At 38.9% G+C, this 22,563-nt stretch overlaps 1 protein-coding gene and 1 long non-coding RNA gene across 8 annotated transcripts in view; one reads left to right on the top strand and one right to left on the bottom strand.

Moving 5' to 3' along the window:
* HPSE2 (heparanase 2 (inactive)) overlaps window positions 1-22,563 on the bottom strand; it is a 627,272-nt gene that overhangs the window by 28,869 nt on the left and 575,840 nt on the right. For all 3 annotated transcript variants that reach the window (XR_013368097.1, XM_077878047.1, XM_077878046.1), the window contains one exon: window positions 1,322-1,467. Coding sequence is in view for 2 of the 3 variants with exons in the window: in XM_077878047.1 (XP_077734173.1) it covers window positions 1,322-1,467 (146 nt within the window). In the remaining variant the exon portion in view is untranslated. The remainder of the gene's footprint in view (window positions 1-1,321; window positions 1,468-22,563) is intronic.
* Window positions 11,736-22,563, top strand: part of LOC144301288 (uncharacterized) — a 30,960-nt gene continuing 20,132 nt past the window's right edge. For 3 of the 5 annotated variants that reach the window (XR_013368102.1, XR_013368101.1, XR_013368105.1), the window contains exons 1-3: window positions 11,736-11,977; window positions 15,706-15,972; window positions 21,643-21,820. This is a non-coding gene — a long non-coding RNA (uncharacterized LOC144301288). Of the gene's footprint in view, window positions 11,978-15,080; window positions 15,163-15,705; window positions 15,973-19,952; window positions 20,041-21,642; window positions 21,821-22,563 lie in introns of all 5 variants that reach the window. The other 2 variants (XR_013368104.1, XR_013368103.1) reach the window with 2 other exon arrangements.

Here is a 22,563-nt window from a genome sequence, read left to right as displayed (position 1 = left end):
GGGGTCCTCCTTTTGAGTGGTTACCTCAGGGCTAGGGTGGAGACAAGGAGTACAATGTATCCTTGTGTGGGGATCAGATAACTCCAGCCAAAGCCATAAAGCAGTCACTCTCTGTCAGGTATTGGATTGAGCTTCCTGTTGAGCAAAAGGGACGTTGAAAACCTCTGGCCTCTGCCCAAACCAGCCTCCTCTCATCCACAATAGGCACTTGTATCTACAGACAAGACAACTGGCCCCTGGCCCCACTATGTTCAGAGTGATTCTTTGAAAAATCTTATCATGATAAATTAATTGACTTGGCTCCTCTCTCATCAAGGAAGGGGAAAGAGCCTCTGTTGTAACCTGACCACTGGAGCTCTTTGTGCTATCCACTGACCACGATCTGCCCCTGATAGGCCCACGGGAATGAAGGTCTGGCTGGAGGCATTAGCTTCCTCCTCCCCCTCCCCCACCTGCATTAAGAGAAAGAGTTCTTTTCCAGAGCTGCCTACGCTGCTCCTTAAACAGGAAGTGATGTAAGAAAGCCATATTTGGTCAGATGGGATTCGCTTTAGGCTGTTTACAGTTTTTACCTTATGATTCTCATGTTTTAAAATGGCATCTGCTAAACTTTATCAGTTTAATGATAATTACTTTCCCTGTTTGTTTACAGACTTCAATGACAACCAGTGCTTCAGATCAAAAAGAGAAGGATAGCCACACATTACCACACTGATTGTTCTAAGTCCAGCCCTGTAAAAAAGGAAGCCCAGATTTTATTTAACCTCTTAACATTTAAAATAGCTGGAAAGATTTCTGAAATTCTGAAAATGATTCTAAAGCTGGCGTGACTGCCTTTGGGCTTTCCAGCTTGGGACACAACAGATCTAGGGCTAGGTTTCTAGTGGTAGAGCTCTTCAGCATACACCTTAGAAATGTAGACTTATTTCCTCAAGCTCTGCTGGTGGATCATAAGAACAAATTTTATATCTCTAGACTTGGTTCAGGTGTAGGTACATACAAAAGCCTCATGCACATTACATCACCTGGCACAGAGAAAAGGCTCAATAAAAATTTGTTGGATGAAGTAAATGAAAAAATGGCATGTGTTTTTCTGAACTTTTTGTGCATCAATCTTCTGAGAGTGAGAAAATGGTTTTACTTGGAGAAAAAGCTATTTATCAGAGATCCTTTAAAACCTGTAAAGAGCAAGTAAAATAATTCCAGAAGCAGTTTACAGTAAGTCTTACAGGGGTCCCAAATGGTATGGAATTCTAAGAAGGGATTTGAAGCCTGAAGCCCTTTGGGAGTAGCCTTCTGTAACATCTCTCTGAAGACTTACTTGTGGTGGTTTGTGCAGTGAGCATAAATCCTTAGTTTGTCCCGGATCACTCGGCCTGGCCGTGGCTTCCGTTGGAGCCCGGCCACATGCACAGCCAAGACTTTGGGGCCAATCAGGCGCTTGTAAAGGAGAGAGAGCCAGTAGTCCTGAGGAGAATAGAGAGGTGGAGAGTCAGAGAAAGATGCACATTGAGTGTCAAAGATAAATATGCCAACACACAGGCCAGAAACTACTTCTTACTAGGGGTACAGTGAATCGTGACTAGAGACCCTAATTCAGTTAAGCATGTCAACACGATGAAGTGCTCACCTTGGGTTGATAATGAAATGGGCACTATCTAAAGTGACCTTTTCAACTGACCAAATGGGGAAATTTAAGTGGGGTGGAGTCAGACCAGCATACAAAACAAATGAATCAAAGTTTTTCACATATGAAATAATAACCTGTCAGGGCCTTAAATTTTTTACTTTCTTTAACTTTACTTTCATACTGGTTTATCACTTGTGTTTAACTGTAGGATAGAAGATTTCCAATCTTTAGGATTGCCATCAATATAAGAATCCACACGTCATCCTTCAAATATTATCATTAAAGACTAATTGTGTGGTGGGAGGGAGAGGAAGGTACTCTAGGCAAGAGACCAGACTTCTGAATTCCAGAGTCAGAAACACAAACAGAAGAATGTTTGCAAACCCTGGTGCTAATTCTTGGTCATCCTCAATAATTCTAAAATAAAATGAATAATTCTAAACTAAAGGAATATGATACTTTCAACCATTCTGGCATCCATTTGTAACTGATGAATAAATATTCAATTTGTGACCCATACGTGTATCTGACCTTACAAAAGTCTATTCACTGGCACCTTAATTTCTATAGTATTTGCTATTACCATATTTTGTTTTTTATACTTGATACAAGACATATTTTGTATTTTGTATTTATTTTGTATTTGCTGTTATATCCAATCATGGGGTAATGACTTTAGTGGTTATAACTCTCCATGTAATAAAGGGCTTCCTAATTTGTTTGGGGGCTTTTTCCCTCCCCCCAGTTCTGGAATTCCATAATCATGCTACTCAATGTGGGCATGCTTCTCAAAGTCTAAAAGACATCATGCACGTCTTCTCAGCCTTCATCTTTCTAGGCAGAAATCTTTTAATGATTTTTTTTCTCCTTGTGTGTTTATCTATAACATCAGCTACTTAAAAGTATCTGTTGAATTGCATAAATCAGAACAAAGTCTCCAAGCCCCTTTGCCACCAGAACAGCTCTAAATCTGCCCTGAATAGTGAGCTCTAAGACTTGCCCAACTGTCTACCTTAATTAACCTTAAGTATCTTCAAAATGGCCATTAAATTTGGTCTCCTAATACTTAAAATGCTAAATATCATCATCAATCATATAAATGAAAAAAATCTCATTGTTTCATTTGCTCTTATTTGACTACAATTTCTGTATTTTTGATCTGAAGTAAACTGTATTAAATGATTATCACAGTCACACCTGTTTCCAATGGGACACTATCCTTTTCTTATTGATTTGTAATACATCTTTTCATATTATTGTTAAGAATCTTTGGAATGTATATTGAACAAATATTCCATCCAAGTGTGTAGTTCACTTGTTATCACTGTTTATGATTTTTTGACATGGAGAATTAAAAAAATTATAGAGAAAATCTATTTTTTCCTTTTGATTTCTTTCACCTCTTTTATTCTTAGGAAGTCCTTCCTCACACAAGGATCAGATAAATCTTCAAAGATATTTCTTCTTGTTCATCAGTTAAAAGTATAACCTCTTAATTCACTGAAAATTATTTTGTGATATGGTACTATTATTTTCTAAATTATTCTACAGGAATTAGTTGTAGCATCATACAGTTGATAATGTATTTTTAAATCCATCTTAATCACCAAGTTTTATATATACATGTAAAAATATATAAATATATAACAGTGTAATATGTAATATAACACATTGTATTATACAGTTTTATATCACTTCATTATTGTAGTTTACATTTTAATATCTAGAGATTCAAGTTCATTTTTGATTTTTCTTTAATCAAACTTTCTTTAATTAGTCATATCAATTTATTTTTACAAACCAACTTTGAAATAATTTTTTGTAGCGTTTGTTGTTCAGAGAAACTTGAGGCCAGTCTGAATTTTAGTCTGTTTGGTTAGCCTGTTTATTTTCTATCTTTTGTGTTCTGCCAGAATGCTTATGAAGGCATGCTTTATCCTTGGTATTTGAATTTTTATTGGAAACATGTCAATGTGGGTTTCTGCATCAATTTGCTGATATTTGAGGAATACTTTTGATCAGAAAGACTAAGGTCTTTTTTTTTTTACCAATGAAAATTTTCCTTAAATATAGCTTTGACTTCTTTTTCTTTCTCTTTGCTTCACTCTTTGTTTCAGGAGTCTGATTGTGAACCCTCCATCCTCAATCCTGCACATCTATCATCTCCTTTCTCATCACTTTTCAATCTTTTTGTTTTCCCTCTGCAAGAGGATAGCTCAAATTTGTCCTTTACATTTCCTTCAGGATCATTTCTGTCACTTGAGTATTTTAATTGTTATTACAATTTTACTTTCCCTATAACCTTGTCTCATTTAGCTTACCTGATTGTCTGGCACTCATTTAAAAATTGTTTTCCATTTATGTGTACCATGTATATGTTTTCCATATATATATATGTATATATATGACAAATATTTATAACAAATTTTTGTGTACCTATAATTTATATGAGAGTTCTGAAGCATATAAGAACCTGCCACCCACCTGAAAAGCTACTTTAACAGCTCTGTGGTGGCATCTAGTTATGTGACTCTTTTTTTTTTTTTTAAGATTTTTATTTATTTATTCATGAGAGACACAGAAAGAGAGGCAGAGACACAGGCAGAGAGAGAAGCAGTCTCCATGCAAGGAACCTGATGCAGGACTCAATCCCTGGAATCCAGGATCATGCCCTGAGCCAAAGGCAGACGCTCAACTGCTGAGCCACTCAGGCATCCCATATGTGACTCTTCCCTTTCCCATTTTTGTGTTTTTCATTCACTTGCTTCATATTTTGTTTTATCCATACATTTGCTCCTAAGCAATATATTATTTAATTTTTTAGTTTTATAAAGGTGGTCTCATGCTGAATGTAATTTTCCGCGACTCATTTTTTTTCACTTAACATTATGCTTCTAAGATTCATCCAGGTTACTGCCTGTACTTTTGTTCATTCATTCGCAATGTTATATGATACATTATTGTGTGAACATACTACAGTTCGTTTCTCCATTCTTCTGCTGATGGATATTGGGGTTGTGCCCAGGTTTTTGCTGTTACTGAACGATGTGGCTCTGAATATTCTTATTCCTGTTTCTCAAGACACAAGTGAGGAAATCTGGAGAAGCACTGCTCCACTGTGATGGGAAGCCAGCAGCAGCAGCAGCAGCCTCAACACTTGCGTGCTTCTCAGAAAGCACACACTCACAGACCTAGGAATTAGAATCTCCAGGGGTGGGGCCCCAAAATTGTGTGGCTTTCTAGGTGATTCTGATGCTCATTAAAGTTAGAGAAGCACTGCTCAAGAGCACCTATCTAAGGGTGGAATTGCTATGTCATACAAAAATATACAAATATTCAACTTTACAGGATAATGCCAAACTGTTTTCCAAAGTGATTTCAGTTATTCCAACTTGTACTTCCTCCAGCATTGTCTGTATAAGTTCCCTTTGATCCACATCTTTGCCAACATCTGTTCTTTTCTGACTGAATTTTTGCCAATCTAGTGGGCACAAAATGTCTAGTTCTTTTTGTGTGTTAAGAAGTCCTTCCTCGTGTCCAGTTCATAGATATTTTATATTTTCTTTTATAACTTTTGAAGGTTTTTTCCCCTCTAATCATTACATCTTTAATCAATCTAGAATTGATCTGCTAGTATGGTGTGTGAGGTAGGTGCCTAACTTCATATTTTCTATGTGGATAGTGAGTTATACCAGCATTGTTTATTAAATAGTCTCTTTTTCTTTAGTGATCTGTAATGTCCTCTGTGTTATATATCAAACTTTCATATATTCATAGGTTTGTTTCAGGGTTCTCTATTCTGTCCCATTGTGTTGTCCTGCATCACTGCCACACTGTTTTAATTACCATTGTTTTACATAAGTCTTGAAATCTGGTAGAGCAAACCCTCCTATCTTATTCTTCAGGAATGATTTTGCTAATCTTGGACCTTTGCTCAGCTACAGACATTTCAGAATTAGATTATTAAGTATCTAAACAAAATCTTCTGGGACTTTGGAATTTCAGTGAATTTACAGCTCAAATGAGAAGAGTTTACATTCTTATATTATTGAGTCTTCTCATCCATAAATACAAAAGGCAGTGAAAAGTAAATTCCTTCCAGTCAAGGAATCTTTTCTCTTTCTTTGTTTCTTTTTGTCTGTTTGTTTCTTTTCTTTCTTTCAAAGTTCACAATCATCTAATTTTTTTCTATTCAGAAAGTATCCTAGATGTTTCACAATGAAAACTAATCTTGAGGGATCCCTGGGTGGCGCAGCGGTTTGGCGCCTGCCTTTGGCCCAGGGCGCGATCCTGGAGATCCGGGATCGAATCCCACGTCAGGCTCCCGGTGCATGGAGCCTGCTTCTCCCTCTGCCTGTGTCTCTGCCTCTCTCTCTCTCACTGTGTGCCTATCATGAATAAATAAAAATTAAAAAAAAAAAAAAAAAAAGAAAACTAATCTTGAAAGGAGAAGAAAACATGGAAATATTTTCTGTTCAGAGACTGAAATCAGGAAACATTTTATTTTTAGGAGTTTTCTGTTAACCATTTAGTAGTAAGCATGGCAATAAGGAGAATCTGGTGTTAAGCCTCAAATTTCCTCTATTGGCAGATTCACGGATTTTCCATTTCTAGAGAAAGCACTTTCAAAGTGTTTCTGTATTCCTTTTCCCCTTTATTCTCTGCTTATCCTTTTGGTATTCTATGCAATCTATTTGCAACGATCTCTTTACTTACACTTTCATTTCTAAAAGCACACATGGATGGACAAAAGCCTTTATTTCCCCACCTCCCACCCCACCCCACCCAACCTTCTGGAATTCAAGGATAGTGTGCTCAGGTAAAGTATGTGATCTAGGCAATATCTGTGTGTTTCTCAGATGCGGTAGGCAAATATTTGCTTTTTTAAAAAATACTTACATTTGGCTCATACATATATTGTTTAAGTGAACATATATTTGTGATAACATTGTGTATATAGGTATATAAGCAATAGGTTGATAAACATGAAACTTAGGATAATGGGGTGGGGTGGGAGGAATCAGGAATTGCATAATGGGAGAACGTAGAGGTTGATGGTAGTAGCTTCGTTTTGGGGTTGGGTGGTGGAGTCATGGTGCTGTTTTTGTTCTGCTTTAAAAGTAACATGTAGGCATAGATAATCTTTTGAACATGTCAAATAAAATATTAAAAAGATAATAAAAGAAAATTGTGTATGCATTTGTTTATCAGAGCTTCCCTTTTGAAGATGACATTGTCAATCCACCCATAAGCTGGTATCCCTTAATTGTTTTGCCCAAAGAGAGATGAGTTTATGGTAATATGCTGCTAGTTCATCATCTCTTCCTTCAGGGGAATAGAGGATTTGGGTTGGTGGGAGTTGATGGTAGGTTAAAAGTCAAGTTGAATGTGAAAATTTCACCTTTACTTAGTTCCATGTACAATTTTCAGACTCCTCTCTTACCTTTGCTCTTCTCAGTTCCCTATTTATCCTACCTCTTTTTAAAAATTCTACCATCCCTGTTTTTCTGTCCTTATCTCTCCCTCATGTACACCAGCTCCCAACAGAATCAAATTATATTTTCTATGGGCCTCATTTTGTTAGTCCCTCCGTTTCTCCTCTTTCTTTCTTTTATTTGACTATAGATACGTGCCATTTATATAATCACAAGTAAAACTAAGCAAATGAAATGATTCCTGAATATCTGTTAAGGAAATGACATGAAAAAGTAGAAGAAATGACCTCTATGTATAGAGTAGATAGGAAAAATGAAGAATGCTCATGCATATCTTATAACAACAACAAGGGGCACCTGGGTGGCTCTGTGGTTGAGCTTCTGCCTTTGGCCCAGGTCATGATCCTGGGATCCTGAGATCGAGTCCTACATCAGGCTTTCCAAGTGGAGCCTGTTTCTCCCTCTGCTTATGTCTCTGCCTCTCTCTCTGTGTCTCGTGAATAAATAAATAACTAAAATCTTTAAAAAGAAAACAACAACAACAATACATTATATGAAAGAAAGATGGAGTATAAATAGAAGTTTTCAGACAGTAAGAGTCATCAAGAAGGAGGGCTAATATAATGGCTTTTTTGTCAATAAAAAAATCTAAAGCAAAGAATGCACTGCAATTTTCAAGGGACAGAGGGAGAAACAAACAGACATTCTTTAAGTGTATCAGACAAAGGAAAGGTGGAAGAAAAATAGTGTTCATTTATTAGCTGGAGAGGGAAAACTAATAACAGATGACACTAAAAAGACAGAGGTTTTAAATCTTTTCTTTTCCTTTACTATTTATCAAAAAGTCAATTGCTGTCTGAAAGCTAGACAATGCAGTGTATGGAGTAAGTTGAACCAAAATAAATGGGAAAAGAGAAAGAAACTGACAGAATTTTGCAGAATTTACTGGATTAATCACTGAACTGTGTGTTCCTTGAGGTCTAAGACTAGTTACCCATTGCTATAGCTCACGCCTAGTAGAGCACCTGCCTTGCAGGAGGTGCTAGAACTAAATTATGGAATGTGGAATTATGGAATCTTATGTTTATGGTTCCATGCTAGGTATTAAGTATATAGTGGTGATAAGACACATGCAGTTCTTGCTATCATGAAGCTTATATTTAGCAAGAAGAAAGCGTTAAGTAAATAATTAATTTTAATTGTATAATGGTAATGGAGGACTCTGTGAGTCTGCAATATAATAGAACTTGTGACCCAATCTAGGGTCACTTCCTTGTGGTGAGGAAAGAAATCTCTCATGGAGTAAAAGACTTCATTTAAGATTTGAAGAAAAGAGGGGAGAGGATAGAAAGTGTTTTAGTCAAGAGAAAGAGCTTAGGAAAAGTCTCTGAGAAGGGGAAGAGTTTGTTTGGAATGTTTGAGAATCTGAAAGCAGACCAACTGAGCTTGGAACTCAGCAGTAAATACAAAATGAGGATGGCAGGGCCAGTTCTTGTAGACCTCAGGATTCTAGAATTTGTCTTAAAATAAATGGGAAGCCACTGTAAAATTTTAACAGAAAAACAGATACTATTCAAATTGCATTTAGCAAGTTGACTTTCACAGCTGGGAAGAAAACAGACTGGAGAAAACCATTTAGGAGATTAGTTTAGAAGAAAAATGATCATTTGATTAAGGTGAGGAAGTTAAATTAGAAGGGGATTTTGAGAAATACTTAGGAGATAAAATTGATTGGACATGGTGATTGATTAGATACAGAGAATGAGCATGAAACCTGGATTTGGAGCTTTTTAAGTGCTCCAATCCTTAATTCTAGAGGATGGGATGACTACAGCAAGACAAGTACAGTATATCCCTTCAATCCTCAACGCACCTCCTCCTAACACAATCCTAGCCCATAAAAGCTTAGTGTGATCAGGTTTTGACAGAGACAAGCACAGAACATACCTAAGAGAAATCAGAGTGATAATGATATCCAACAAATTGCAATGGATGAATATTTCCTAATGTGTCCCTGAAATTTAGTTCTGAAGTTTCTTTTTATTTTTAGTGCATACTAAATCCAATGCATATTTTTGAAATGTTTTGTCTTTATTTACTTACTTCATCCACTACTTCTCACATTTACTATATCTATTGATATAGATCTAGCTGGGCAAGGGGACCCTTGCTTTAGAGAGCCAAGCTCTGGTCTTCCTTTGGCAGCACCCTTCTCCATGGGGTAAGAAGTCCACAGAGCCAAGGGCCTATGCCTCTTTCTAGACCATGTTCTGAGCCCCAGAATTCCCTATTTTATAGCCAGGACTTCGTATCATAGATCTCAACCTGGAATCTGGCTTCCTAAGAGTAGACAATAGTTTAGAGGTATGCACTACTAGGCTGAAAAGGTGGAAAAGGTCAGCTGGTTATGGAGATGTGATCAGGGCTTGGGCTTTAGACTGGGTTAGCTACAATACATGACCATGACGCCCTTGATGATACACTAGGGTGTAGGTAGGGGTGCTGAGCTATGGCCCTATGTGCTTACCAACTAAGTGAGAGCTGTGAATACATTCTTGACTTCTACAAACATTTTCTGAACATATATTAGTGGCACACAAACTTTTCCGTTGAGTCTGGGTGACACAAAGATGAACAAGACATCTTCCTGTCCTCTAGGAACTTAGTGGTCAAGATACATGTAAATAATTCTCTGTAAAACGAGGCTGACCAAAGTAAACTCCACATGAGCAGAAACCACTTGTAGTACTTTGGGAATTTAGAGAGGAAGCAATTACTTATGACCAGGAGATTCAGGGAAAGCTTCACAGAGAAACAAAAGTGGAGAAATAATGTGCTTAGAGTTGAAAGATACACATTTAAATCCTGGACAGTGATTTATTATCTCTAAACCCCAGTCTCCTTATAGGGGTTTAATGAGATGATATATCTGGAAACATTTGTCATTGTGCCTGGTAAATAAAATATTTAATACATGCTGCTTATTCTTCTCTTTATTCCTTGAAAGATTTCTTTAGCCTCATGAAAATAGTTATATTCCAGTATGTACATAGTTGTATCACAGGAAAATCACAATTTTCCCTGAAAACATAAACATAACTGGTATGTGTGTGGAGGGGGTTGGGGTATGTGTGTGTGCTTGGGTGTGTGTGTATACATGTGTGCATGTTTTGGAAGATTAGGGATTGTTGGAAGAGGCCTCCTTGAGGTCAGAGCTTACCTTTGCATCCCCAATGTCTGTGAACATAGATATTGGCACTCAACAAATGTTTGATTGAATAAATGATCAAATGAAGATTCTCTTCCTGAAGCTGATGGAGGGGTAGCTTCCAGGGATGAATGGGAGTGAAATGACAACTTTGCAAGATTCAAAGGTTATGGTTTTTCTGAGCACTGGTGGCCTTGCTGCAGCTTCCTAAACTTGTTTAATCTCAATATTTTCTTCTTGTGAATAATATAGATGCACTGAAGTAGACAGCAAAATGACAAATATTTTTCCTTCACGGAGTTTCTTGTCTGACTTGCAAAGTCACAAAAAACCTAGTTACGTTTTAGTGGGCATAAATACTACACCAATAGCCACCTTCATCTAGTATCTGACCTTAGAGAGCCAAGAAGAAATGAAGTGGAACATCACTATGGATTTTGGCGCTAGACATGGCAGTGTGCCAGAGCTCACGTGTAAGGGAAAGAACCCTGCTGCTCCAACTTCCTCCACAGAGAGGGAGCTGCAGGGAAGATTCAGATCCAGAAAGTTTCCATGTGACTAAGGCATCTTTGGAAATACTAAAAGCTACAGTTTTCCCTGCTACCCTCCCTGGAGGGGATGAAATCCCTCCAATCAATTTTTTTTTTTTTTTTTTTTTTTACCACCTTACTCACAACTATCAAATGGCTTCCTGATGCTCACAGTCTAGAGACCAGTGGCTAAACTGGTGGTTTTCAAACATGAATTGGCCTCTTACCATCCTGTCTTTCTCTACCTGGCCTTTTATGCTCGAGGACATTGATTTTTTTCTTCCTCCCACCTTGGACAAGGCCTTCCAGTTTCTCTAGTTACCTCCCCATCTCATCCCACACATCCCTCCCCAGTATGCACGATCACTAGTGCATACATATATGCTTTGTTAACTCTTAATTCAGATATCAGCTTTAGGGTCACTTTCCTAGGAAAGTCTTCCTGGACCACCCGCATTCCCTACCTGGGCTAAGTCACATTTCTGTGTTATATGTTCTCATAGAACTATAGAAATGGTTTCTCTTAGGATACCTGATTCAGTTTGTATTTACACATTTATGGGTAGGATTTTATGGTTCATATATCTCTTCTCTTCTACACTATGACTTCCATGATGGTGGTGCTGTGTTTTCTCACAGCTGTGTGCCTGAGCCTAACACAGTACCTGGAACATAAAGGTGCTTGTTAAAGAGGGGATACTAAAGGGGCCTAGAGATACCCATTTACCCCTTGTTCTGGCCTCCTGCCCCTTGCTCCTCTTCCTCAGTCTTATCTACAGCTGGACTTTGGGTAATCTACTTTGAAACAAATTACAGAGTTTTTCTGTACTCAGCTTCATCAATCCCAGACTTAAGTAAGGGTGGGAGGAAGCACTGGCTCAGTGGGGCTCTGTGATGCAGTGGGGCTCTGTGATGCAGTCTGTGATGTGATGCTCTGTGGGGCAGCAGTGAGGAACATCTAGCTCAGTACAATGGGGATGATGCCCAAACCAGAGAATTGAGCAGACTCAAGACCTAGGAAGCTTTCAGCCTATAAAGGCATCCCAGAGAGTCATCACTCAAGGGGCACCAGAAGTACTGGGGTATAAAATCAAGATTCCAGGAATACGTGGAAGCAATCACAAGCTTGCACAAAGGGTTATAAGGGCCCATCTTGAATCTGATCTGAGACAAGGCAAGTGATGTTGTCTGGCTTCAAAATGCCAGGGGCAGAACTGAGAAGTTTGCTTTAAAATGAAGCCAAATTATACGCTTTCAGTGAGAGTTATTTTTGGCAAATATGCATTATTCTATCCTTATTTCAACAACTTTGATAGTCAGATCATGAAAGTCTAGCATGTCATTGAAACACTTCTTAGTGTTTAATATCAAGAATAAATTGCCAAATGGCACAGCCACTGTGGAAAACAGTTTGGCAGTTCCTCAAAAAATTAAACATAGAATTACCCCCAACACAGCAATTTCACTTCTAGGAATATACCCCAAAGAACTGAAATCAGGGAGGCAAACAGACTCTTGTACATGAATGTTCATTATAGCATTGTTCACAACATACAAAAGGTGAAAAGAACCCAAGTGTCCATCACTAGATGAATTTAATGTGGTCTATCCACACAGTGGTATCTTATTCAGTCATCAAAAGGAATGAAGTTCTGACACATGCTACAACATGGCTGAACTTTGAAAACATGCTAAGTGAAAGAAGCCAGACACAAAGGACAAATATTGTATGATTCCACTTATATTAACATCTAGAGTAAGTAAATTCAGAGACACAGAAAGTAGAATAGAGGTTACTAGAGGGCATATGGGGGGGTAGGTGAGAATAGGACGTTATAGTTATTGCTTAATGGGTATAGCTTTCTATTCAGAGTTATGAAAAATTTTGGAAATAGCAGAGATGGTTGCACAATATTGAGAATATACTTAATGCCACTGAATTGTACACTTAAAAATGGTTAAATTAGCAAATTTTATGTTCTATATACTTTATCAGAATGAAAAAAGGAATTGTCAGAAATAATCTTTCTTGAGAATGACTTGGAAATATGCATCTCAGCCTCAAATTGCTGCATACCCTTTGACCCAACAATTCCACCTCTCATAATTTATCTCAAAGAAATAATCATAATATGTGCAAAGATTTGTCTGCAAGATGGCTGCAGTAGGTATAGTTGGTTTTGTGCCCTAAATTCCTTCTCCTGATAACAGCATGTGGATCTACTAGGAAGCGATTCAGCCATGATTGTATACTGTTTATCAAGGTTCCCTGATCTCCACTGAGGAGACTAAGTGATCTTATTAGCCCAGCTGGACTTTCTCTCCAAAGAAATCTGGAAACCGAATGGTATAGCCAAGCACATTAAGAGTGGCTGGAATAGATTTATTCTATGGAGTGGCACTTTGAGCAGACTGTCACTGGTGCTGCCACCTGGGTCCCATGTTTCCCTGGATTCTATCCTTTCTAGGCTGTGTGCTTCAGCTTTTCAACTACCCCATTTCTTCTCCGCTTAAGATCCCTAGATTTCTTCCTTCCCTCTTTGGCTATGGCCAAAGAATCTTAATTGGTTCAGTGGTCATCACAGCATTATTTTTAATGGGGAAAAAAATCTGAAAACAATTACAAGTTCAATAAATAAATTACTGGATAAACAAATTGTAGTAGATCAAACTATGGATATTTTACAGTCCCTAAAAATTATATTTTAGAATAATAATTAATGATGTCAAAACATGTTCATTATGGTGTAGATAAAAAAATCAGGCTCAACACTTCATATAACACCTAGTGCTGTGCTCATCATGACAAGTGTACTCCTTAATCCCTTTCACCTATTTTATCCATCCTCCCAAACACCTTCCCTTTGGTAAACATCAGTTTGTTCTCTACAGTAAAGAGTCTGTTTCTTGGTTTTCTTCTCCCCCCCACCCATGTTCATTTGTTTCTTAAATTCCACATATGAGTGAAATCACATGGTATTTGTCTTTTGCTGACTGACTTCTTACACTTAAAATACTCCCTAGTTCCATCCACGTCATTGCAAATGGCAAGATTTCATTCTTTTTGATGGCTGAGTAATATTCCTGTGTGTGTGTGTGTGTGTGTGTGTGTGTGTGTGTGTATCACATCTTCTTTATCCATTCATCTGTTGATGGACATATGGGCTCTTTCCACAGTTTGGCTATGGTGGACATTGCTGCTATAAACATTGGGGTGCAAGTGCTTCTTTTTTTAATATTTTATTTATTTATTCATGACAGACAGAGAGAGAGAGAGAGAGAGAGGCAGAGACACAGGTAGAGGGAGAAGCAGGCTCCATGCAGGGAGCCTGATGTGGGACTCGATCTGGGGTCTCCAGGATCAGGCCCTGAGCTGAAGTCCGTGCTAAACCTTTGAGCCACCCGGGCTGCCCACGTAGTTCTATTTTTAACTTTCTGAGGAACCTCCATACTATTTTCCAGAGTGGCTGCATCAGTTTGCATTCCCACCAACAGTATAAGAAGGTTCTCCTTTCTCCATATCCTCATCAACACCCATTGCTTCCTGTGTTGTTGATTTTAGCTATTTTGACTGGTATGAGGGGATATCTCATTGTAGTTTTGATTTGCATTTCCCTAATGATGAGTGATGTTGAGCATCTTTCCACATGTCTCTTGGCTGTCTGAATGTATGTAAGTATTGAATCACTAAATTCTACACCTGAAACTAATATTACACTGTATGTTCACTAGCTGAAATTTAAGTATAAACTTGAAAAAAAAAGAACAGGCTCTAAAGTAGGGTCATCCTATTTTTGAGGAGAATTAAACATTACTCTGGAGTTAAACTTTAAGGATATACACCAAAATGGAAACAGTATCTATCTCTGAGTAGTACTATCTTTCTTCATCCAGGTCCTCAAAAGGCCCATTCTCTCTCATCTCTGGGCCTTTAGAAACACTGTTCACTGTCCTGTCTGGCTAACTGTTTCATATTTTTTGGATTTCCATCTAAATGAAATTTCCTCTTGGAATACCCTCTGAAACCCTGAGTCCAGGTTAGGTTTTCTCTTGTATGTGATCTGGCAAATCCTGTAGTTTCCTTTTATAGCAGTTTTCACAATGTGTGGTAATTGCCTACTGACTTGTATGTGTTTGTCTACTAAACCTTTCAGGGAGATCAGGGTCCATGTTTTTCATAATAAAGTCAATGAACATCCCTTGGGTGCTATAAGTGTTTCATATGTATTATCTCACTGAATTTATCAAAATAACACTATTATTTTTCCTTTTTATAGGTAAGGATCTGGAGCTTAGAGATATAAAGCAATGTACCTAAGTGCTGGAGTTGTACCTCCAGCATTTAGCACCATGTTTTAGGTATATAGTAAGTGCTTAATAAATATTTGTTGAATTAATGAATGAATATACTAAAATTATGTCAATAAATCTAATTATTGCAGTTCTCTGAATCTATAATTAAAGAGTGTTACTAGAATTTAAAATGCCAGCTTGGGAGCACCTGGGTGGCTCCATCATTTAAGCATCTGCCTTTGGCTCAAGTCATGATCCTGGGACCCTGGGATGGAGCCCCATGTCAAGCTCCCTGATCAGTGGGGAGCCTACTTCTCCCTCTTCCTCTGCCTTTCCCTCTGCTCATTCTCTCTTTTTTTCACAAATAAACATATAAAATCTTGAAAAAAAATAAAGTGCCAGCCTGATCAAATGAGTAAGATGTCAGTATACAGCTAAAGGGGGAAACAACATCTTATCTTCACTGATTAGTGAATTCACTGTGAAGATCCCTAAAAAATTCAGAGCCACTTCTGCATAGAGATAAAAATCTGTCCCATCTTTTCTCCTCCTATGAATGCTTCTGTGAGAATTAGTTAAATAGCAGCCATACTTCACTGTCTAAACTAGGTACAGGACAAGGCAAGAAGAAAGCACGCTTCTCACCTAAACTGGCCACCAAAATGCCCTGTACTGCTCCTGCTGCACTAGAAGACCTGAACAAAGCTTGAGCCCAGATGTGAATGTCATTTTCCAGACCTTCACACTGAGCAATATTCCAGGAATACGAAGAACTAACCTGGGACAAATGTGATAATCAATTGAGTGCTGCGCTGAAGCAGAAACGAGCAGACTGCCAAAATCTGAATTTTAAGTTGGGATCCAGCAAACAGAAAAGTAAGTGATAATAACTCTCCTGATTTTCAGTAGGATTGTTTAATCTCCTAAATTCACTGGGTTCTTTCAGACATTCTATGAAAAAAAAATACACACACATATATTTGTCTCTACCCTCAGTTCCTGCTAATATTTGGTTTTTGACTCCATTTCCTGACACAGAGCTCCTAAATCCCTTGTAATTTCCTAGATGATAGGAGCATCTTTTGTTCTAATGAGGTTGCTTTTGTTGGGGTCCTGGGTTGGGGCTGATCATTAGAAAGACAAAGCATGATTAGAAGCTTAAAACTCTCAGTATCTCCTCCCCTATTCTCTAGAGAGGGGCGAGGGGCTACAAATTGAATTAATAATTGATCGTACCTATGTGATGTAGCCTCCATAAAGATCCCCAAAACACAGGGTTCGGAGAGCTTCTGGGTTGGTAAACACATCCATGTGCCAGGAGGGTGGTATACTCCAGCTCCACAGGGACACAGTTCCTATGTTCAGGACTCTTCTGAACCGTGCTCTGTTTCTCACTTCATCTGGCTGTTCATCAGTATCCTTTATCATATTCTTTATTACATAATAACCAGTAAGACTAATTAAGTGTTTCCCTGAGTTCTGTGAGCCATTCTAGTAAATTATCAGACCTGAGGAGGGAGTCATGGGAACCCTGGCTTTGTTGGTCAGAAGTACAAGGGACAGCCAGGGATTTGTGATTGGTGTCTGAAGTGGGGGCAGTACTGTGAGACAGCTCTGGTGGGACCTGATGCTACTCCAGGTAGATAGTTTCAGAACTAAACTGAATCACAGGACACTCAGCTGGATCGGATAATTGATTGTTTTGGGAAAAAAACCTCCACATCTGGGGTTAGAAGTGTGAGTGTGGCAGAATGTGAGAGTAAAGGAAAAAAAACAAACAAACCAGTGAGTCTTCTCAGACAGATTCTTGGTTCCAGGCAGTTACTTTTTATCCAAGATGCAGTGGAATATACTAGGAATAATCCCTTCTGTAAGATCCTAAGGACCTGAGAGAAACTCAGACCATAAACTTGAGAGTAGGGTCTTCCAGCCTTAGCACTAGTGGTAGCTTGGGCCTGATAATTCTACTGGGACAGACTGCCCTGCGTTGTGTAGGTTATTTAGCAGCATCTCAAGCCTGCAACTACTAGATGCCAGTAGCATTCCCTTCCTCCAGTTGTGACAAACAAAAATGCCTCCCGACACTGCTGAGTCTCCCCTCAGCATTCAAGTCACCTTCGTTTGACAAACCACTGACCTAGACTGTGGCAAGTGGAAAACATTGATGCATCCCTACATTTCACAGGCTATCTCATAAATGTATTGTGGACACACTCATGTTTCTTGTTTATGTATGTGGTGTGGAAGTATGTAGCATCCCATTAACCTTATGTTTTATATATGATGGTGGTATGTAAGAATGTCTAACAGCTTGTTAGTGATCATTTAAGAATATTCTTTCCATTCACCCCAGTCAAATGATGTTTCCAAGCATGGAAAGCTTGTGCTCCAATCTTTGCATGGACAACAGAGCTGAATTCCTAGACTACTCTGGATTTCTGGACACTTGTGTTTGTTCCTAGCAGGGGCAGAAAAGCCTGGGTTTTGGAGTCAGGTACCCTGGACTGGAATTCCAGTTAAAACTCATTTATCTGTGTTCACTGTTAACTCACTCAACTGTTCTGAGCTGTAATTTCCTCAACCATGAGAACCTTCCTTGCTTGATCATGGTGAAAATTCAGGAGGAGATGAGGCCTTGGACAGTGCCTGGCCCAGTCTCAGCAGGCTGAACCGGTTTCTGCTCATAAATGTTTTCTTCCCTTGGTCTTGGATTACTACCCAGGAAATAGGAATAAGAGAAAGATTCCATCACAGAGTTTAGTGCCCCCGAATATTCCTTCAGCTTTTCTCAAAGCATAGTACAGGCAGGTGGCAAAGTCATGCTGGGATAATCAGGGAAGGTTCTTGAATGTGATTGAGAGCTTTGACCTGGACTGCTTGGAAACAGCTCGGGAGACAGTAAGTGAAGACGGGGCTTAAGTGAGTAGGGCTTTATCAGGAAAGATGTCCTCACAGGGTAAGAAGGCTGCTGCTACAGAAGTTGTGTTTCACTCAGGAGGCCTCTTCAATGTCATTTTGTAAGCCATAATGTGCATGGCAGCAACTGAAGTCAGACTTGGGTTCTAGTTCAACTTCACTACTTTCTAGGTAAGACCACAATCTTGGGCAAGTACACACTTCATAAGGATGTTGTGAGGATTAATAAGGCTAATGTATGTAAAGGGATCAGCCCAGTGCCTGGTGAGTGGTAGATACTGAACAGTATTAGCTGATTGTACTATGAATAGTTGTCTTCTGTGGATACCTGTGCTTATATTTATTGTATTGAATGTACTCTAGAAAGGATGAATGATGGGGATAACAAGGCCCAAGGTAGATAAGACAGAAGTCAAATAACTAACCAATCACAAGAGAAGAAGTAGAGGATAAGCTATATATGGGAGAAAATGCAGGAATAAGATAGAAAAAGTGGGAAAAAAAGACAAAGGTTAAAAGTGCATAGTGGTACTCTTATGTAAAAGCTGGGGGTCAGGTAGCTGTGTGCACTAGAGGCTTAGAGAGTCAGGCCAGAGACAAGGTCCTACCTTTACTAAAAATTAATGGACAGGTAGTAGAAGAGCCTTTTGTTTTGCTATCATTATCATCGGGCAATATTCACTGAGTTCCTGTGATGCATTGGACAAACAAATAATAAGGCAATGTCACACCTTGAAGAGCTCATGGTTTACCGGGTCCCTAAGTAAACTTTTTCATCTAACTCAGAGGTCCTACTCTCTCTAAATGGCCTTGTCTGTGGATGTTGGTAGGCAGAAGGAGTCAAACCTTGAACAGATTCTCTCTCCCCAACTTGTGCTCTTTTACCACCAATGTTTTTCTGTGCCCAATATTTTGCACAAGTCAGGAAAGTTAAGTGCATTGAGGTGCTTATTGAAAAGACTTCAGAAGAATAGGCAGGCTTTTAGGCAGGCTACAGATGCTGAGCCAGTGGAGAGATTTCTGGAAGAGCATTTGGAGAAAAGCTGGTTTGCTCCTTTGTGCTGGGTGGCATGCTCTAGCACCTTTCTGACTACAAGGAGAAGAATCAAGTCTGTGAAGTCAGCCACAGATCTGACCACAGCTTTCACAGGCCAATGGCAGGGTCAACCAGCCCCAGGGGAGACATTCTTTTGACAGCCACTCTGACAAGCTCAGGGGATTTGGAACACAAAAGTAAAGGTGGTCTCCAACCAGACAGCTCCAGGAAAGCCTGTGGAGGAACACTGCATTGTCCACAAGCTATTCCACAGCTGCTTCAATTACAGAATTAAACTATATCTGAGTAGCAGCAACATCCAATGAGAGCCAAATTGGATTTCTCCTTGGAAAACAAGCTACAGACCACATCTTTATTGTGCAGACACTCATTAACAAATATGTAAAAAAAAAAAAAATAAAAACCAAACAATCAGAGAAAGATGTTTTCCTGCTTTGGAGACTTTAAAAAGCATTTAATTCAATCTGGCATGCATGGCTGAACCTGAAATGGCTACAATGTGTAACTGGTGGGAAAGCATGACCAAAGTGGTTCTATCAATCCACGGTCTGCAGGACAAATACACCCAGAACTCAACTGTCATAAGAAGGGGGCTAGCTCCCCCCTTCAGTTTTTCTGAACACTGGAGAAGGGTTTTCTATGCCTGAGGCACTTCTAAATTCAGGATCTTTCCTGAGAAAAGAAACACTGCCTCAGATAACTAGGTTAGTCTCTTCATCTCTCCCCTTGTTCCTGGGCAAAGTTAAATTGCTAGGCTAGCCACAGGTTTTAGACCCTCAGGCCATCTACAAGGAAATTTAAGAACTGATTTTCAGGAAATAGTCCCAAATGACCTCACGCTTGACTTTTTTAAGTGTAGAATATGCTATCTGTGCTTTTATAGGGTCCACTAAGGTTGTCTAGACTCCAGACCCTGCTCTAAAAGGCCCATAATTTGAGTGGAGCCAAAGAAGTGAGCTTCACGGATCAGGGTAAGATCTATCCTTTAAGAAGAAACTATATATTTGTTGGCTTTTAAGATATCTCCATTGATATCAGGGTTTATATGATTTTAAAAGAATAGTTAACCTTGTAATCACCAAAGTGCATTTACTATACCCTAAAGCCAGGGCATATGTGTAGAAATATGAAATAAGATAAAGAGTCAAGCTGGGGAGGGACAGAGAATCTTTGTTGTATTCCATATCCTATAATGGAAGCTAGTAGGTACTTTGCTATTTATGAAAGGCAGTGTATGAAGTGTGTGGGGCAATTCCAGGATGTGAGAAAATAGGTCTTGTGGAATAAAGCCCATCTCCATCAGGAATCTAGAGAAGGGGAGACAGAAGCATTAGAGAGAAAAGGTAGGAGGTCTGTCTCTATTCTGTGCCTTGAGTATACTTCTCATTTCGGTGACCATTTTGCTGATATCAAGTTAAAAGTGAGGACTGATAATTAACTGGCAAACCCATGTTGCCAAACTATATCATTCTCAACAGAAAATACACTAGAAACAGAATTGACCAAAGTGGTCACCCATACAGCATTCTGGCTCAATGTTTCCTATATGGATGCTCCCCTATGACCAGGGGCAAGAAGCAGTTCTCTTGGCTGGGCATAGCACAGAACCACCAGAGGTTTCTATCTTTAGCCATTACATCCTTACTGTTCAGCGAACAATTGTGGGTTAGTGACAGGAACACTTTGGAGCAGGTACTTTGCCAGTTATATATTACTATTTTAATAAGTACAAACGAGAAGCCACACTACCAACTCAGTAACTACCTTTGATGTTTTCATACATAACTCCTACATATTGGAAATCAATCATTATAAACCCAAAAAGCTTCATTTATGGAGTTTTACAGACTTTGCATAAAGAAATATTAGTTGATGGAGAAGCTGGAAAGAATAGCAACCCTGGCACAGAAACCCACTAAGAAAATAGAATATGGACTCTCTGAAATGTGCAAGATTTTCACAGTTCAAAGGGAAGTCCAACGCCAGAAAATTGCCAGCTGGAAAACAGCTTCTTGAACCCTGAATGAAGACATTATTATAAATCTCATTACATAATTTGATAATTCTGACATTTGCAAAAGCCTGCTGACTTAAGTCTTGAATTGCACAAATTCTCCACACAAATTAAGCTTGATGGAAAATTTTATTCTATTTTGCTCTGATTACCATTCCTTAGTTTTAAATGACCGCAGTTGTTTTAAAAATGTAAGTGGGACAGTGAAAATGCATTTAAAAGTTTCCCTTACAATTAGGAAATAAAGACTGTGTCATAGAGTTTCACTCTCTGGTCTCTCTCTTCTACCTCAATGAAGTTTCCGTGTCAACTATAAATGAAAAAATTGGCAGAACTCCCTCCTATCCTCTCTACCCTCATAGTCAAAGATATAAATTCAAATTTCAGGTGTTACTGACAGAAACTGAGCCCAGAACCCAATAGGTTCGGGGCCTTTCTTAACATAATAAGGGATTTCCTTTGGCATATACCTATTCTGTGGGGTGATTAGGGCTGTGTGATGTTGGAAATTACATTGTAGGCAGTGCATTCTTAGACAACTCTGCATGTGATTTTGCAGACTCATGGAAGCATCCAACCCACATGCACATGAGCATGAGCAGAGGAGATATGCACAATATGCGTGTCTGTAGTTCTTTGCTACCCAAGTGACACATAACGTTGATAATGACCAATGAGCACAGAATTCCAGTGGATTCATGATGCATGAGAGTTCAACGAGACAAAGTGAGTGCAAGGTGAGTGTGTGTTTTATGCAATGTTTTCATTGTTCTAAAAGAACAAAATACATATACATGTACAAGCTATGAAATACAAATTGTATAATTTTGGTAATTTGCATGGAATTTAAAGGCTCTTCTATTAGCACTATGTCTCGCATTCACAATAGAAAGATGAATGGCAAAAGTCATGTTAATTATTTAAATTTTTAATTGTTCTTTATTTAGAAAAACTTTAATACCAAATTAAAAAATACTGTAAGTCAGAAGAGAGACTGGCAGAAAGGAAAAAAGCTTTGCAGTTTGGTATATGTTTAATGGCACTTTTCGAAAACTGAGGTTCCACATTTTCTTTTTGCATGGGGTCCCGCAGATTATGTAAGGTGGCAGGATCCATCCTCACTTTTCCCAACAACTCTGCAGCACTGTAATATCCCCTTCCTGTATATTTCACCAGCATCTACCAAAACAGGGTGGGAGTCCAAAAACTGGAGAGATACTGCTGGGAAGACAGGTCTAAGGGGAGATTCAAACTGATTGCTGGCTATAAAAGGAATAGCCATAGAAAAAGAGGAGATGGGGCTATAAGGATCTTGCCTTGGTGAAAACTGAGTTTGATGGGTGAGACCCACATGATTCAGAGAAAGTAAAGTGGGCCTGTGAGCTGCTGTAGTGCCCTGCATCTCCCACTGTGGCCTCTGGACCACAGAGGGCAGGAAGTGACACATGCAGGTGGGTTGGGGTGAGGAGCATGTAAACAT

Source organism: Canis aureus, chromosome 29 (assembly GCF_053574225.1).
Source record: "Canis aureus isolate CA01 chromosome 29, VMU_Caureus_v.1.0, whole genome shotgun sequence".
NCBI lineage: Eukaryota > Metazoa > Chordata > Mammalia > Carnivora > Canidae > Canis > Canis aureus.
The sequence above is the reverse complement of the archived record's forward strand: the minus strand, read 5'-3'. Positions and strand labels throughout refer to the sequence as shown.